Below are 18,306 nucleotides of genomic sequence, written 5' to 3' on the forward strand. Positions count from 1 at the left end.
GGACTACAAATCCCGTCAGGTCCTCGGGCTTTGTCGCTTACAATTTTAAGCTCTCAAGATTTAGCAAAACTACAACTACCGACTGCCTTCGGGAACCTTCGAAAAGGAGAGTAGGAGTTCCTTGGGGGAGGGCTAGGAGTGGCCTAATCCAGCCTTAGCCGAAAAGCACTTCCCAGCCTATCCGATTCCGCTCGCTTCCTTTCCCCCCCACTGAGCATTCTGGGAATTGTAGTCTCTGAGGTCCCTCCCATTCCTATGTCAGTGTTTCGGAGAGCCTCAGAGGATTACTACCATTAGAAGTCCATCTGTTCAAAGTCTTGGATCGTTGTAGGCCTTTAGTGTCTCCAAAGTCCGAGGACCGGCTGTCCTCACTTTCCATACAACACACGACTTGGCAGTAGAAGTGTTTGTGCTGAATTTACTGCTTTCTCACACCACCTCTGACTCTCCCAAATTTTAATTTTTCATCGTATATATTTGCCAGACGTGAGCCTTTCTCCAGGGATCAAGAAAGACCCAAGGAAGGAAAACAGGGAGTGAAGAGGAAAATACTCAGAAGAAACTAGATAAATCTTTTCAAAACTATGTCCGTGTTCTACTTCATCTATACCTATGTTACTGTCAGTTCCTCAAGGCCAGAACCTGTGTGCCTTCTAGTGAGAGGCAGATATGTTGTTTAGAAAACCATTGGTGAATTTAATTTAATTGGACATGGGATCTGAAATTCCCTCTCTGAACAGAGTTAATCTTCACATCCAAGCCAAGAAGACAGAGCCAACCCTCAAACATGAAAGGCATGCCTGGCTCTTGCAGGACCTGAAGGAAATATGTTAGCTCTTCTCTTTCTATACAGAGAGATACCCTGATGCCTTCGCTAGTCAGGGCTGAGCCCGTCATGGGAGGAAGGAAGGATAAGAAAGGGCGAACCTGGTTGCAAGCCTTACTGTCCCTAGCATCCTCTTTCAGAAGCCAAGATGTGGCAGGATGAAGAGTTGGCCTCCTTCATTAAAACCGTGGTCATAACCTGAAGCCATCAAGTGACCAAATACAGGCATTTCTGATCCTTGAATCAGCACACAAGGCTTCACTCCTAACCTTTCCCAAAAATTTATCTTCAATTAATACCCTAAATCCTTACCAATTTAGAGCAAATAATAATAATAATAATAATAATAATAATAGCTACCATTTATTGAGCACCTATTCTACTGTGTGCCAGGCACTGTGCTAGGCACTTTTCGTACAATATCTAATTTAAATCCTCACAACAACCCTGTGAGGTAGGTATTATTATCGTCATTTTACATATGAGGGAACTGAGGCTCAGAGAGATTAAATAACTCTCCTATCACACAACCAAAAAGTAGTAGAGCTAGGATTCAAACCCAGAACAACTTGACTCCAAATCCCATGCTCCTGTGAACTAGAGCAGAGGCAGAGGGCAGAAGGACTGAATTTAAGAAAGATTGTTGGAGTAGAATGAATATGTTCTGCTGAATAGTAAGATTTGGGAAGGGATTTAAGTCCATAGATGTGTCTAGTTGATGAGCCTATGTAGATTGTGAAAGTAACTAGAATTGGAATTCATGAAGTGGGGGAAATGCATTGAGTCCATATGGACATGTCCATGAAGATGTCCGGTGAATAATAAAAACACAAATCTAAAGATTGGAGGGAAATTGGGGATGGAGAGATAGATTTGAGAATCCCCAGCATATCAAAGGCAGGTAAGGACCTCCTGATGGATGATACCATTTGGGGAGTAAATAGGAAAGAGAAGTGGATTGAAGACAGAACACAGGGAGCACCAACACTGAAGGCAGGAGCAATAGTGGAAGAATTCTCAAGAAAGTTGGACATGGCAGAGTCAGAAAAAAAAGAGAAGTATAGGAGGCAGCCCTCCTCCCAGTGGCTAGAAGCCACGGTCTGGGTTGGGAGCAAACTAGAGCTGCTAGAAGGCAGGCAAGACTGAGTCAAATTTCCAAGGTAGCCTTCACTCACAAAAAAACCCAGGAAGTATTTAAATGAATGCCAAATGCCCCTTCCCTGGTTTGCCCCAAAGCCTGGAATTTAGTACTTCATCTCTTAACACCCCAGTTCTGAAAATATGGGAGCCCAAGTGAGCCAAAAGAATTTATAGAAGAGGCTTACAGTCATAATTTGTTTAGAGTAGAAAACAGGTTAAAAACAAAAACCTGGCACTCGCAGAATTCCCCCTGCCCAATCATGCTCTGGGGCAGTGGTTCTCAACCTTCCTAATGCCGCGACCCTTTAATACAGTTCCTCATGTTGTGGTGACCCCCAACCATACAATTATTTTCGTTGCTACTTCATAACTGTAATTTTGCTGTTATGAATCCTAATGTAAATATCTGATATGCAGGATGTATTTTCATTGTTTGTGACCCACAGGTTGAGAACCGCTGCTCTGGGGTACCATGGTGATGTGAAAACAGGAAAAAGTGTGCAATGCAGGGGGCAAGGTGAGAACAGCCTGCTTGTTGTCTGGGGAGCCCTCTGATGAGCCCCACATATGGGCTTTATCTAGGTAGGATGATGATAGGGACATGTCGGGGAGGCTTAAGGGCTATGAGGAAGGGGAGAAAGGATAGAGGTAAGTCAGGGGACCAGCCCCACAACCTGGGAGAAAATTGGGAGAGAGAGGCCAGCCCTCTGGGCAGGGACCAGCCCTGAGGCTTAAGTGGACTTGCATAGGCACCTGTGTGTGTGCACGTGTGTGAAAGAGAAAGAGAGAGCACGCACACTCTCTGGAAAGGCGAACAATCCCTCATATATGGGCAAAGGGCTGGAGCCCTCCCCAGAAGCCCAGTGACTCAACATGCTGAAGTGTGGGTGTGGGGGCTGCATATCCTCGAGAAGCCCTGAGGGGCTGTTGAAGCAGGGTTCCTGGTTTCCTCGGAGGCTGGGCCTCCCCTCGCTGGGGGCTCACAGAAAGTCAAACAGCCCGAAATTCTTGGCTGCTCCACGCCCAGGAAAAATTGGGGAGGAAAAAAGAAAGAAAAGAAATGTTTCAGGCCCAGAGGTGAGATGAGCCTGTTGGTTAGTAGGGTTAGGGGTCTGAAGGAACCAGCACACAATTGCAGGCAAAGGGTGGGGTAGGGCAGAGATCAGGCAAGGAAGGCCCCCACTGGGCTCCTGGTAAGGGCTCAGTGCAGGAAGGGATAGCATGGATATGTACTAAAGGTGACCCACAACTCTAGGGTGCAAGCAGCAGGCAAGAGACTGTCAGGCAGCAGGCAAGGAACAATGAGGAGGGGCAGATGGAGCAAGTATTTTTTTGGTGTCAGTATTGCGTGTGTGGAGCAGTTCAGAGATGGGACACATGCTTGTGGCGATGAGGTTAATAGGGAGATGGTGTAGCTGAATGAATGGTGAAAGGGACCTGAGGTGGGGAAATGGTGGGGATAAGGGGCTGGGCAGGCCCTCAAGGGCACAGTTGAATTCCTGAAGTGTATGCACAGGTGAAGGAAGTCAGGAGCAGCACCAGCAAGTCGGGTCCCAGGGACATGAAGGATCCTGAGAAGTCCCGTGCAGCAGTTAGTGGGCAGAGGGACAAACTGGGGCTGCTGGCAGGTTAGGGGCTGCAATAGCTATGTGGGTCACCCCACCCTCGCTGAGCTCAGCGAGCAGTTAGCGCGCCTGGATTTAGTTCCGTTTATTTCCCTTTCAGGTACCAAAGTAAAAAAGACTGGACAGATGGAGAGAGGGACGCAGCCAGCCAGGTTAGAGGTGGGATGGAAGTGGGGGAGGGGCCCTGCTCACATCACATCCACAAAGAACTCACTGGGGTTTCCCATGGCCATGCGGAAGGACTGTCTGCTGGCAGTAAGTTCGGGGGGCACCGAGGCCAGGTCACGGCCTGGGGGGGCTCCTGGGGGTCCCATGGCCGCGGGCGGTGGGGGCATCATCAGCATGGGGGGGCCGTAGAGAGGGGGCACGCCAGGGGGGCCGTAGCTCGGGTGCGTGTGATGGCTGCGCAGGCTGCTGGCCAGCGAGTGGTGGCTGCGGTGGCTGTGCTCGCTGGCGGCAGGCCCCGAGCGCTCGCTGGGCGCCCGCTCCCGGGGCCCCCGCAGGCTGCTGCGGGTTGTGTGGTCCGACTCGCTGCCGCTGCCACCTGACTTCGAGTCTCCAGCCTTCGGGTCTTTCTCTTTCCGCCGGTCGCTGCCGCTGCGGTTGGAGCCACTGCTCCGGCTGCCTGTAGGGGACAGGCAGGGGCAGGGTGGTGGATGTTCAAGAGCTCGCCGAGGAAGCCTGGGTCTCCTCCGCCTTACCTGTCTCCTCCACCTTACCTTCACTGTGCTGACTGCTGGCACTGCCCCCGCCGTAGCTGTACCCCAGCTCCGGGAAGCCTGGGTGCGGGTTGTAGGGGTGCGGGGGTGGCGGGTACTGGTAGGGGAAAGCCATGGGCCAAGGGGCAGCCCCCGGGTGCGGCAAAGGGGCCAGTGTGTCCTGGTCAGAGGCACCGCTGGAGCCGTCGTGATCGTGGAGGGACAGGTTGGCCATGTCTGTGGAGGGCAGGAGAGGGCCGGATGTTGGGACTCCCCCATACCTTTGCACCTCTGTCAGGAGGGAGGTCCCAGCCTAGGCTGCATTGAATGCATATGAGATAACAACAGTAGTGGTAGTTTCCCACCATTATGGAGGAGGCATAGGCCAGAGAGCTCACATTCCTTCTTAAACCCTCTCCACCACCCCGCAGAGGTGGTAGAGAGGGAGCCCCTGCAGACAGCCCGGGGAAAACCCTTCTCAGGGAGGCCCCAGTCACCATTCCTAGCCTCAATGCCAAATCCTGACACCCACCTCCCAGAAAAGCCTTTGGCAGTTTCTCCTCCTTCCTAAGTGGACTGGAAGGGACAAATCCCACTCTGTTCACTTAGGGCAGTGATTTTCAACTGGTGTGCCACCAGAATTTTTAAAACAGGCAGAACCTGACTAGTGAGGGGCTCTGACCTCTTTTTCCTTAGACTGTCAAATAAAAAGAGTGGCCAACACAACAATAACGGTCCCATGTGAGTGAGTCAAAGTTATACCGATCTTTTTTGTCAGATTGGCAAAACAATTTTTGTGTGTGTGCGCCACAGAATTTTAGTATTTAACTTATATGTGCCATGAGATGAAAAAGACTGAAAATTGCTGACTTTAGAGGGTAAAAGGTAGAGGAATGTAGGAGGCTGACACCTCAGACAACGATCAGGTAGGTACTGCATACCTGCAATTCATTAGGCACAATACAAAACACTATCTCATACAAATATTACCCCAACCCTATGAAGAAGGTGCTAGGCACATTTTTTCCACATGAAGTAAGTGCAGTCCAGAGAGGTTAAATGACCAGCCTGAGTTCAACCTAAACTGCAGCCAGAACAGAAGCTAAAAGCTGCTAACTTTTTTACATTTCCAGATGAGGAAATTAGTAAGGAGTAGGGAGCAGTTTGGTGAAATTGTGCCCTCCCCTCTCACCTAACACTAAAAAAAAAATACCCATTAAAAATCAGAATGAACATAGGGCCTTTCAGAACCTTCCCATACAGAAGGCCATTGGGAGAATCAATTTCCTGGTGCTGCTGGGGAGGGTGGAAGTGGGGTGGGAAGGGCCCAGAAAGAGAACAAGTTAGGTGCCTCGTCTGTGTTCTCCACCCCATTCCCAGGGAGGCGTGGTTCTTCATTGTATTAACATTACTTCTTTCCCGACTCTGGCTCCCCCAGTAAATGTTAAGGATAAGGATGCCCCCACTAATGTTAGAACTACCTGGAAGGGAGTTTAAGGGGCCACTAGGACTAATGACCTGCCTTGGACACACCTTACTCACACCCCATCTGTACCAGGTCCCAGAGGCCTGCCAGATATAGACTGAGCCCTTTGTTCCAAGCCCTTAAGTAAGCCAGCCCAACCTTCCAGGGGAGAAGAGATAAGGAGAGGGGGCCCAAGGGGGCCCAAGCAGCCAATGAAGTCTTCCAGCCAAGCCATGAACTTGTCACGGCCAGCAGCTAGCATGAAGGGTGGTGGTGGTGGTAGTAAGCAGGGGCCTGCCTTGGCTCATGTTCCAAGAGCTGGTGACTATTTCAACTTCCAGGCTATCATCCCAAGGGGAGTGACTATGTGTTCCTGGGGCTACCCAGGTCCTCGGCTTTTCCCTTTGAGCTTGCCACTCTCCCAGCTTAGGACACCTCAGTCAGTGAGAAGGAAAAGACCTGTTATGTCAGTATCTCCCTGAGCTGGGCCTCTGGTGCCAGGTCCATGGGTAGAAGATCCAGGAGGACCCAGGGATGGAAGGATGTCTCTTGAGCAAAAACTAGAGCTCTTCTGAAAAGCTTTATGTGTCTCTGGAAATTTGGGATCAGGGCTGACTTCTGCTAAGGATGACAATATCACACTTGATTGAGTCTAAGAAGCCACTGGTTGTAAGATGCACTCCAATTTCAGACATTGAAATGCGTGGTAAGTGTTCATCTTAGAATCAATTAAATATATGAAGAATGGACAACTTTTTAAAGGGTACTTTCTGTGGGCTAAACATGGTGCTGAAAGCATTATATACATTACATCGTCCTCAAAACAGCTCTATGATATAGATTCCACTATTACTTCCACCTTACAGATCAACAAATTGAGGCATTGAGAGGCTGTGTCACTCATGTTCACACAGTAAGGGTAGTGCTAGGATTTGAACTCAGAACTGTCTAACTCCAAAACTCTGTGCATCTACTCCATGTGGCCATGCTGGAGCAGCTGAGGGCCAGGGACCCACCCTCCACCAGGACTTGTGCTCTGAAGAAACAGCTTTTCTGGTCCCTAGAACCTAATCTGAAGCATTTTAAGAGTTAGTTTTTGGACTCCAGATAGCACCACTGGGCTCAGAGAAGGTTCCCTCAGGTAGAGGTGGCTGCTGGGTGAGGGTTTCAGCTCCCAACACTGAGTGATGCTGTCCTGTTCCGAAGACTCCCCTTCCAAAGGGCTTCAGAAAGAGAAGAGGGCTTCCACGCAGACCTCTCCTGCTTACTAACCCCAACTGGCTTTGCACTTTTTCAAGAGCAAGTCCAGCTCCTGTTATAGCTTGTAGAATCCTCTGCAACAGGGGTGGGGAACCTTTTTTCTGCCAAAGGCCACTTGGATATTTATAACATCATTCACAGGCCATACAAAATTATCAACTTAAAAATTAGCCTGTTATATTTACTCAAACATTTCATTAACTCACCCCTAATGCCTTGGCAGGGCCAGACCAAATGATTTCGAGGGCCTTATATCACCCACAGGCTGGACATTCCCCACCCCTCTCTACAACCTGGCCCTGATAGCTTCTCTAGCTCCATCCTGAAGCACAGTCCCTCCACAGAGGTCTGAGGAAGCTGAGGACATGGGCCTCAGACAAATCCTAGGTCCTACCCTGGTGGACCCTGCTTGATGCTGGGAAGCTAAGCAGGGCCCAAGGATAGGAACTCTGGCCTTGCTAACACAATGTTTCTGCACCACTACACACCTGGTCAAACCCAGATGGTGGGAAGAACAAGGGCTCTGGAGCCAGAAAGACCTGGAACCATGGCCTAGTTTCTCTGCTTCTAGTAGTGAAACCTGGGGTGGACTATTTACTGTCTATATATCTCAGTTGCCTCATCTGAAAACAGGGATAGTAATCCATCTCCCGAAGGGCAGAGAGGAGGTTGTGAGGAGTGATAGAGTGAGATGATGTTTTAGAAACAATCAGCATGGTGCCAGGCACTTAGAAAATGCCAGCCCCTCCAGGGGACGCAAGGAAGGTGAAGAGGCTGAATTGGGTTCTGCTTCCACCACAAAACTCAGGCCTTGAGCTGGGAGCCCAGCTCTGCTGCCCCCTCCTCTGGGTTCCCTGAAATCTGCTGCCACACCCCTGGGTACCGCCCCAGTCCCAGCCAGAAGACAGGGCAAGGAAGTGGGGAGGCACGTACTGCCGCAGAGGTCACCGAAGATGTAGTAGCACTGCTCGGAGAAGGTGATCTTGTTGACAGTGTGGCGGATGAAGCCAGCTTTCAGCAGGTTGCTTGCATACTTGCGGGCTTCTCGCCGGTCAGTAAAGCCTTCCACGTTGTGGTACAGCCAGTCCACCACATCCGAGCCTGGGAGCAAGGCTACCTTTGATTGGGAGGCCCACCTTGGGCTCATCTGGCCTCACAGAAGCCATGAGGGTGGGCCTGGTTCCAGCTCAAGGGAGTTATTGGGCGCCCAGCCTATCCTGCTCCCTCACTGCCCACCACCCCATCCTTCATCCCACCATGGGGCCCTCTCACCGATGAAAGCGTTGGGGATAGTGATCTTGAGCCACATGCGGTCTCGGACCTCCAGCCCGGATTCAGGGGAGGCCATGGCTTTCACAATGGCAGCCATGTCACTGTGGATGGACAGGTGAAAGTCGTCTAGGCCTGGGGGTGGGAAGCAAAATGGTCAGGCAGAAAGGGGCTGTGGAGGTAGGCAGACGGGAGTTTGCATTCCAGTTCTACCGCCTAATAAATATGGACCAGTGTTGGACAAATTATTGACTTCTTGGACACTCAGTTTCTCCTGTAAAAATAGGGACTTTCACGTCTACTTTATAGGGATGTTTGAAGATAATTAAATAATGTAAACGAAGGTGCCTAGTATAGTGCATAACGAGTGTTATGATAATAAAAATGGCAGTCATTATTACGTGCTTACTTTATGCCACGCACTGTGATAACTGCTTCACTTATATCCTCTCATTAACCTCCAGGAGCCTGGTAAAGTGCACATCTTTAGTCCCATTTTACAAGAGGAAACTGAGGCTCACTGGGTGCTCAATACCAGTTCAGAACCAAACACTGTTTAGTGAGCTTCGGGTGTCCCCTGAGGGAAGCTGCAGTGTGGAGTAGCTGGAATGAGCCGAGCCCCCTCCAGCCCCTCTGCCTTTCAAGCAAGTCTCCACATGGGCCTTCATCAGTCCCTCTCACCTGGCCCTGTCTGCTGGGCCCAGGGGACAGGGTTGGACACTCACGCTCTGTGTCAGGGATGGAGCTGGTGATAGAGGAGCTGGTGGAGGTGATGGTGCTCAGGGAGGGGCTCATGCCGTAGGCAGGGAAGGTGCCAGTCATGGCTGCAGTGTGGGAGACCCAGGCCGCAGGGTCAATGGGCCGGATGGGCTCGCCTGCAGGGAGGATGAGGAGTTAGGGGCTGCCCACCCTGCCCAGTGCTGGGCCCAACAGGGTAGGTGTGAGGGTTCAGGGCAACACAGAAGGCAGGAGAGACAGAGCTCGTGTATGCCAGACACCAGTTTTAGGGCCAAGTTCCCCATCCACTTACTCCTGGGCAATGTGAAGCAACCACGTGGACTTGGGTCCCAGCACTTGGCTACAGTCAGGGTGATGGGCCTGAAAGCAAGGGTGTCCCTAGTGAGGGCAGGATGTATGGAGGCGAGACCAAGCCCCTTGCCTGATAGCCAGAAATGCCTGGCACCTCCTCCGTAATGCTTCAGCCCATCCATACCCTGGTTTGTGCACAATCTCCCGCAGTACCCGGACTGCGTCGTCATTACTCATGTTCTCAAAGTTGATCTCGTTTACCTGGGAAATAGGACCAGGAATGGGATAAGCAGCTGTGCTGGGGAGGGAGTTAGGGAAACTTGGTGGATCAGGAGGTCTTCCCCACCAAGAAAGGGCCTCTGAATAGGGTAGAGAGGGTAGGAAGAATGAGAAGGAACAGAGGGTACATCTCCCCAACTCCCTATCTACACCACCAGCCACAGTGAACAATGGTACCTGTAACAGCATATCTCCTGGCTCGATGCGTCCATCAGCAGCCACGGCCCCACCCTTCATGATAGAGCCAATGTAGATGCCTCCGTCACCACGCTCGTTGCTTTGGCCCACAATGGAGATGCCCAAGAAGTTATACTTTTCTACAGGGAGTAATAAGACCTTGAGATGGGAGCAAGGTTCCTAACCAAATTCTGAGCCCCTTATTAGAAAGAGTGGAAAGCGACAAGAGCTAACATTTATTGAACTGGAACCAGGCACTGGGTTCAGCATGCTCAATAGGCTTCCATTAATCCTTGCTGGATGTGAGGCAGGGACGCTCAGTCTCATTTTACAGAGTAGACAACTGAGGTTCAGAGGATTTAAGTGACTCTTCTAAGCCATTAAATGGCAAAACCAGTATTCAAATTCATTTAAATTCCAGACAAAGTTGGGGCTCTTTTCACTATACCCAGCTATCTCCTGAAAGAGTGGGTAGGGCAGAAATCAGAGAACAAGAAGGCAACAGATAAAACATGGGAAATGGGAAGCAATCAGAAATCACTTCCTCCAGGAAGTCTTCCCTGATGCTTTTCTCTGCTTCCATAGCTCTGTGTGCTTCTCTCTGTCATAGCCCTGATCATGAGATACTGAAATAATCAGTTTAGGTTTATGAAAGAGAGCTCCTTGAGGGCAGGGAACATAGCTTGTGTCTCTTTAAACTCTTTGAGTCTGCCCAGTGTCTGGCATACAGTAGGCACTCAAGAGTGTTGTTTCACCAGACTCACCCATGTTGAGAGTGACCGTGATGATGTTGAGTGACATAGTGGAGTCCGTGATGCTGCTGAAGGATGAGGACTGGAATAGATAGAGACTCTGAGCAGCAGGCAGGGGTGGCAGGACTCACTGCTCTCCCCTAGCTCCTCCTCAAGGTGAGCCTTCAGCCACCACCTTCCCTCTAAGGTTCTAGACACTGACCCAGGGGAGGGGATCTAAGGACGGATAAGCCCTGGCCTTGCCCCACTCATCCCTAGCACCCCAGGTCCCATACCCGCTCAATCCGGGAAACCTTCTGCTTCCGCCGCCGCCGCTTGTGTCTTCTCATCAGGCGTGAGGCACTGCTCTGCTCTGTGGAGCTGCTGAACCTGTGGGGCCCACAGTCGTTCCCCACCAGGCTGACCTAGCCCTGCCCCGTAAGAGGCACTGCAGGGCCCAGGTCCCCAGCACAAAGCCCACATCCCTCCCAGGGGCCCAGTATCCTCAGGGTTCAGGGCTCCTCAGGGATCACCTGCCCACCAGTCCTCATGAAACCAAGGCCCTACCTGCTGGTGGAGTCATCCTCCTCGGAATCAAAGAAGCTGGTGGTCTCCAACTCGCTGCTCATGAGGGTAGTCGAGCTGTCATAACCCCCTGGTTCTCGCCGCCGCTCCCCTTTTGCAGTTCCATTTAGCCGGGTTGCTGCAGGGGATGGAGGCAGCTGGGTTCACAGTGCCCAGTGTAGGAGGGAAGGGAGGAGAGGCAGGCTAGGGGCTGCACTGGGGCCAGTCCTATCCAGAGCTCAGGAAGTTGGGCAAAGAGGTGTCAGCTGAGTGGAAGCTGTGGGGAGGGCACCGGGATGGGGAAGGCATCTGTTCAGGGAAGACGCACTGTGCTCCGGGCCGTCCCTCCGGCGAGGCCGCTCCCGCTGGGCAGACACCAAGGAGTCCGTCTCTGTGTCATTGTCCAGGTTCTCCTGGCTGCCCCCACCAGCATGAGGGCTGCAGGGAAGATAGGACTTGGTGGGGGAGGGGGCAGGCTGGGGGCTCCCTCCCCCAGCCCTGGGCTGAGCTGACCTGGCCCTCCCCACAGGCCCCGCCTACCCTCAGGTCACACTCACTGGAAGGATGGCGGCCGGGAGTCCCCAATGCCTCCTGTGCGCTCAATGGGAGGTGGCAGCTCCGATGGGTTATCAGCACAGAAGGGAGCTGGCTCTGGGTGTGAGCCTTCAGCTGACACCAGCTGATGGAGAGAAATGGGTAGGTAGTATGGCACGAGGGCACCAGGGAGAGTAGGATAGTTGGCTTCTGGCAGGGCATGAAGACTTGGGGAGAATGAAGCAGACTTGGGGACACGGAGGGAAAAGAGACAGGACTATGCAAGGACAGCTGACCTGAGGAGCAGACCCACTGCCAGGTGGACGGTGTCAGGGAGGCATGGGCTGGTGAAGTGGGATGGGGGCAGAAAGTAAGGGTCCAAGGCAGAGTTCAGCAGGTGACAGAAGGGAACCTGAGGCAAAGTGCCTCCAAGGGCATAGGAACCAGTTTTGCCTCCTATGTATGTTTCTGTAGCTGCCTTTTCCCTTTCACACCACTCCCCCAGTTTTCACCAAGGCTATAGAATTTGGGGCAGAAACTGTTCAGTTAGAAACTCAGGGACAGTTCAGATACTGAAACATAAAACCATCAGCTATAACCTTAGCGATGTCTTTCCTCCGTCCAGCCCATGGCAGGATTGTGGACGGAGGGAGGGTTGAGAAAGGATCCTTACCCAGGACACCACCCGGCCATTGAAGCAGGGCAACTTGGCATTGTCATCTGAGATCTCCTCCTTCACCACTCTGCAGGGAAAGGGAGGTTGTCAATGAGCTTTCTGGGGTAGAAATGGAGGTGTCCTCACAATCCCAACTATCAGGGGCTCCTCCACCCTAAACTGGGAATCAAACCACCAGCACCAGCCTGTTCAAACAACAGCATGGGTGGGGGTGACCCAGCTGCCTTCCTGGTCACCTGACAAATCGCTGTCCCCCATGAGTGCAACCACTCCCTAGAATCTCAAGAGCGCTTTATCCATCCCCAGTAAGGCTCTCATGGGCTGGACTTTTTCTTTCCCTCTGACCCTAAACTAGGAAAAAGAACACCCTGATTACTGTCCTTCCTTTCTCAATTGGGAATCCTGACATTCTTCTGGGAGGTGTGGGCGAGGAATTTAAGAAAATTAGGAAAGAAAAAGGGAGAAGACATTTACTGCTGTTATGATAATAGTAACAATTGCTCTCATTTATTGAGCATGTATTATGGGTCAAGCACTAAGTGAACACTTTACTTGTATCATTTCATTTACTACAGCAATGCTATATATAAGATACAGATAGGGAGATGAAGGTTCAATAGGTTCAGAAATTCACTTATAGTGACACCACTAATAAGTGAAGTGCTGGAATTTGAATCCTCATCAGCCTGACTCCAAAGCCTTTATTCCTACCAATTATACCATCTTATCTCCCCTCAGTGATAATATATATTCTTCACACCAGCCTCATTGCGTAGACAATATGATCCCCATTTTATGAATAAGGAACTGAGAAACATTCAGTAACTTGTCCAAGGCCACAGAGCTAGAAGATGTCAGAGTTGAAATTCAACCCCAAGCTTGTCTGACTCTAAATCCCACACTCTTTGGACAGTATTTTACATTCTCTCCTGTACAATGACAGAGGTGATGTGGGTCTGTGTGGAAGGTGAGGTAGGGGAGGCAGTGATGTGAGGCATGGGGGGTGGGGGTGGGATGTGGTCACAGGCATGCAGTGAGGCAAGAAGTCAGACTATGACCACAGTTTGGGGCCAGGGAAAGAAACTGGAATAGTTTGAGGTCCCCCAGGAGGACAGAGCTGGAAAGATGTGATTAGGGGCAAGAGGGAGACACATGCCTGGAGCTGTGAGCAGAGAGGGAAGACACTAAGGAAGGAGGCTGTGAAGCCCAGTCTCCCTGTTCTTGAAGAAGTTCTGCCCAGAACTGGGAACGTGCTTGGCTCCTTGCGATGTTCACATTCTTGGACTCACAGCCAAGTTCGAAGGCCGAGCCTACCCTCCTCCCTCCCATCCAGCCCTGGCTCCTCCATCATTTCCAGCCCCACAACGATCCCGAGAAAGCAGCTCAAATCATCCTGCTCAGGGCCATCATGGCAGAAAGCCTGGAGACAGAACAGGCGGGAGAGAAGGGACAGAGAGGTAGCTCAGACCTGTCAGGCAGTCCAGCCACAGGACACCCTAGGCTTGCAGCCCCCTGTGGGACCTGGGGCTCAAAAGGAGAAGAGGGTGCGTGGGACACATGGCAGGGACTCTGTGACCTGCTTCAGGGAGGGTCTCCCTGTGGTGGGAAACCGTGGCTGAGTCCCCACAACCTGCTCCCCCAGCAGGCCCCACCACACAGCTCCAGCTACAGATGTTTCCTCTCTTTCTGGGGGTCACTGACAGGTCGCCAAGGCTCTGTTGACTCATAACGATCAGCTGATCAGCCTCAGAAAGCCCCCCTTCCCAAGTGGAGCTAAAGGGCTCAGGGTTCCACTGCACACGAGCACACACACGTGAACACACACACACACACACACACACACACACACACCCCCACTCTCCCACACACACACACCACTCTCTCTCTCACACATACACACCACACTCTCACAAACTTGGGTTTAAATTCCAATTCTGCTACTTATTAGCCCTCCCATCTTAGAGAAGTTTCTTAACTTCTCCAAGCCTTTGTCTCATCCTGGTAAATGGGATTTGTAAAAGCCTGGCACAATCCAGGCATCCCATAAAAGCTAGTTTCTAACTTTGTGAATTTTCAGCAGGATCCATACTCTCATTCTAATTAGGAGTAAGTTTGCAAGGGCAGGAACCAAACACATCTGCTCATCATTCACCATTCATGCAATTAAAAAGCCTTTGCTTGCCGTTGTATGAACCTCAAGCAGCATCAGACCTGGAGCCTGCCTTGTTCTCTGAGGTTACAGTCCAGTGGACAGTCCACATAAGCATATTCCAGGTGGGAAGTGGTCAGAGTGGTAAGACCAGCAGAGGTGTTCATGGGACAGACACCTGCTGAGTGATACAGATGTCAAGTCCTGGCTAGGAGCAGGTGTATGCACAAATAGGATAAAATACCATAACTTTAAAAGCTGAACCCAGAGGACAGGAGAATTTGGACATGGAGAAGCAGGGGGAAGAAGTGGGTTCCAGGCAAAAGGCCCAGAGGCAGGACAGTGTGACATGGAGCAGGAGGAACATAGTTAGTGACTCTACTTCCCATGTTGCCCCTTCCCACAGCTCAAGGCCACTCTAGCATTGGGTACCGTGTTCTATACACTATCTCCTCAGTGGTAAAAATGCTTATTCTTCTTCCATTTCCCAAATAATTTAAGAGGGTGGGCCTACCCTGAGCTTGACAAATACTTCTGGAGACCTCACAAACCAGCACCTCAGAGGGTGAGCCTGGAGGGGAAGCAGAGACAGCAGCCCTCCTCCTCTGACCCACCGCCCATCTGTCAGTAGAGGCCACTGGCCTCTGCCTGACCTCTTCTTATGGGGCTAGGATAGGTGGCAGCCCTATCACCTCTACAGTTTGCCAAGGCTCAGCATCTCCCTCAGAGAGGATGCATCTGTAAAATGGTGATAATAATAGTAATACCTACAACAGTGGGATTAAGGCCTTGGACTTTAGAGCCAGATTCCTGATGTTGAACCAAGCTTTGCCACTAACTAGCCAGACGGTGTGACCTGGGTAAGTTACTTCAGGTTTTTGTGCTCTAATTTCCTCATCTGTAAACTGATGGTATTACTACCTACTTCATAGGGCTGATAAGAGAATTAAATGAGTAAAAACTAGAAAAGCACTTAGATCAGTGCCTAGTACACTGTAAGCGCCATAGTTTGTTAACTGTGTATGTGTACACACACACACACACACACACACACACACACTCCTCTATTCCTCAGCTATTAGTTGTTTGTGGTAAACCTACCAGGTCTGCTCATTAATCCTTCTGGGGATAAAAACAAAATCAATCTCCAAAATCAATCTCCTCCATTTCATTTTTAGCATTGTTCTCAACCCTGTAAAAATGGCCTACTCTGATACTTTACCAAGGATGGTTCAAGTACCAGCGACATATGCAAGATGTGTTCAGGCGTTACCTGAATGCACATTGCTTAATCCAACAGTTAACATTTATTTTTAACATATCTTATAAAGAAATCTAAGTAGAAAATCAGATGGGTGATTTCCTATTATTGATTTGGTCAAGCTAAGAAAGAGTGAGTGGACTGACAGTGAATTTAAAGAACAATACTATCAATAGTGAGCCGATGTAATGGGGGGCCTCCTATGACCGCAGTGAGGCCTGGCCTGGGTAGGGCCCGTGCACAGGACTCCAGCTGACCTGCCCCTACCCATACCCCGAGGCAGTGTCTCAGCCTCTCCTAACTCTATTCTTCTCTTACCCGGCCAAGGCATCACCCCCTCCCTCCCATCCTTGCAGATGAGTTCATCCTTCTTCCGAATTTTCCAAAGGGGAGTCCCTAGAGAGGCCGGACCTCCAGGATGGGAAAGCAGGGGTGTCTGACTCTGGACTGAGGCCAGGCAATATTAGACATCGGAGCTCCCCGCCCCAGGGTAAGTCTGACAACAGAAAGGAGGTTAGAAGCCGCACAGCACTTTCCACTGGAAAAGCACTTTCACACACAGGAGCTCATGGGCTCATCGAACCCTGAGTTCCAGGGAGGGAAAGGTGACAAGCATGCCAGGCGAAGGAGGGAGAGGGTGCTTGCTGCCCAGGGCCAGGAGGGCCGGGGTCCTGGGAGAGAGGCCGGCCGGCTGGACGCCCGAACACTGGGGAGAAGAATGTCTTCCCTCACTCGGCGCTGGGGCCTCAGCTGAGAGCAGTGCAGGCCTCTGGCCAGGGCTGCAGAGGCTGCCTCCAGGCTTCCCCACAGGCCTCCAGGCCCAGCGCCCAGTTAGTGTGGGGGCCTTCCCCGCCCCCAGTCCCCCAGGAGTTGGGGTGTGTGTGCGGGGATGGCCAGGCTCCCCCTCCCAGGCCAGCTGCTAAGGAACCTTCCGGCTCCAACATTCCATCCCTTCTTAAAGGGGAAGTCGCTGCTTCCAAACTCGGCCTGTCCAGAGCCCACGGCTGGGGGAGGAGGGCACCAGGCCGGCAGGGAGGGGAGGTGGGCGCCGAGGGACGCTTCCCGGCCCTCCTACCCGGCTCCGAGGCCCTTTCCAAGACCACCCCCTGGAGGGAAAAGGCCCCCATCCGGGGAGGCAATCAGCACCTGGGCTAGTGCGGGCTCCTCCTTCGGGGTCAGGCGTTCTGCTCCCTTGACAACCTCCGACACACCCCGCAAGGAAACGGGGAGCAGCTAGGCTCCCGGTCTGCAGGCCTGAGCGGCCAGCCTGGCGCCCGGGCACCCCTCGCCTCCCCCTCCCCGCAGTTCCCAGCCCCGCAGCACAGCGCTGGGATGCTCGGTGCTCCAAATATGGCTCGGAGTGTGGAGCTGGGGAGAGGGAGAGGGAGAGGGCCGAGTGCCAAACACCCCGAGTCTGGGTTTAAAAGGTGGCTCCCTGGGCAGGAGGGAGGGTGGGGGGCTCGGGCTCTGGGACTGGGAGGAGGGGTGTGTGTGTGTGTGTGTGTGTGTGTGTGTGTGTGTGTGTGTGTCTGAGCCGCTGGTCTCAGAGGTGAGCGGGCTTCCTGGGCTGGTCCTGATTGCTCTTGGGGAGCTGGACGCCCCCCTAAACGAGAGCGAAAGGAGCGCCCCTAGAGAGGCTGGACTCCCGGGTCTGAAACAAGCAAGGGGAGCCCAAAGGGCCGAGGGCCCCCAGCATCCAGAGCGGGGCTGGGAGCCAGTGCAGCCAGGGGAGCGCCAACTGCCGAGTGGCCTCTGGAAGCCGGAGGGGCCGGGGTCCCCCGGAGGCGAGGCGGGGGCCATCCTCACCCGAAATCGTCGTCCATAGACTTGAAGAAGAACTTATAGCTGGGCCGCTGCAGAACGCCCTTAAAGTCCGCCAAGGTGACGCGCTCGGCGGGCAGCGGCAGCTTCACCAGGTACGGCGTCTCCTGCCCGTCCAGGTGGTAGATGATCTTGGTCTCGCCCATGGCTCCGGCCTCGGGCCCGGCGGCCCGCGCGCGGCCTGCTCAGGCGGCCGGGCCGGGCCTCTCCGGCGGCGGCGGCGGCGCTCGGCGCGGCCCAGCGGCTCAGCCCAGCCCCGCGCCCGCCGCGCCGCCAGCTCCCTTGTTCTCCGGCCGCTCCCGGGTCCCAGCGCCGCCTGCCGCCGCCGCGGCCGCCGCTTCCGCTCCCCACGCTCCCGGCTCGGCTGGCGACGGCTACTCTTCCGGCGGCCGTGGCCCTCCCGGCTCTGGGCTGCGGCCGGCCCGCTCCCCAACTCCGGCCCCGGCGCGCCCCGCCCCGGCGCGGCCCCGCCCCCGGCCGCCGAGCCGCGCTGGCCTCGCGGCAGATGGCCGGGGCCTCGGCCGCAGACACCCCGCCCACCCGCCGGGCGGCGCGCTGGTTCCTGCTCGGGTCCCAGGCCCCCCGCGAGCGTGGCCGCGCTAGTCTAGGCCCCCAGAGACGCCAGAGCTGATCTCACCAGCATGGCCACGTCCCTGGACGCTCGCCGGTCCAGGCTCCGGACCCGGCGGGGAGGGGCTGCTCCCCTGCAGCTGGGAGGGGGAATGCAGAGGTCGCCTTGGTCTCCAGAGGCGGGTGGGTGGCGGTTCAGACCAAGATCCCTGGGGGAAGGTGACCTCGACGT

The 18,306-nt window shown here is 53.1% G+C and overlaps 1 protein-coding gene across 4 annotated transcripts; it reads right to left on the bottom strand.

The window, feature by feature from the left end:
• Window positions 1-2,684: 2,684 nt before the first annotated feature.
• Window positions 2,685-17,952, bottom strand: DVL3 (dishevelled segment polarity protein 3). 4 transcript variants are annotated; one of them, XM_036352863.1, is made up of 16 exons: window positions 17,490-17,951; window positions 12,271-12,340; window positions 11,621-11,742; window positions 11,392-11,501; window positions 11,067-11,202; window positions 10,796-10,889; window positions 10,533-10,602; window positions 9,769-9,908; window positions 9,497-9,573; window positions 9,314-9,381; window positions 9,009-9,158; window positions 8,287-8,418; window positions 7,948-8,115; window positions 4,311-4,526; window positions 3,806-4,216; window positions 2,685-2,978 (listed from the first exon to the last, which is right to left on the bottom strand). In XM_036352863.1, exons 1-16 carry the CDS (start codon window positions 17,648-17,650, stop codon window positions 2,947-2,949), a joined length of 2,157 nt encoding a protein of 718 aa, XP_036208756.1. In that variant the 5' UTR covers window positions 17,651-17,951; the 3' UTR covers window positions 2,685-2,946. The 4 variants fall into 4 exon arrangements, with proteins under 4 accessions (XP_036208756.1, XP_036208757.1, XP_036208759.1 ...); XM_036352864.1 differs by having other exon boundaries at window positions 2,685-4,216; XM_036352866.1 differs by lacking the exons at window positions 11,392-11,501; window positions 17,490-17,951 and having other exon boundaries at window positions 12,271-12,292.
• Between the last annotated feature and the right edge of the window lie 354 nt (window positions 17,953-18,306).

Source organism: Myotis myotis, unplaced genomic scaffold, assembly GCF_014108235.1.
Source record: "Myotis myotis isolate mMyoMyo1 unplaced genomic scaffold, mMyoMyo1.p scaffold_m19_p_2, whole genome shotgun sequence".
Taxonomy (NCBI): Eukaryota; Metazoa; Chordata; class Mammalia; order Chiroptera; family Vespertilionidae; genus Myotis; species Myotis myotis.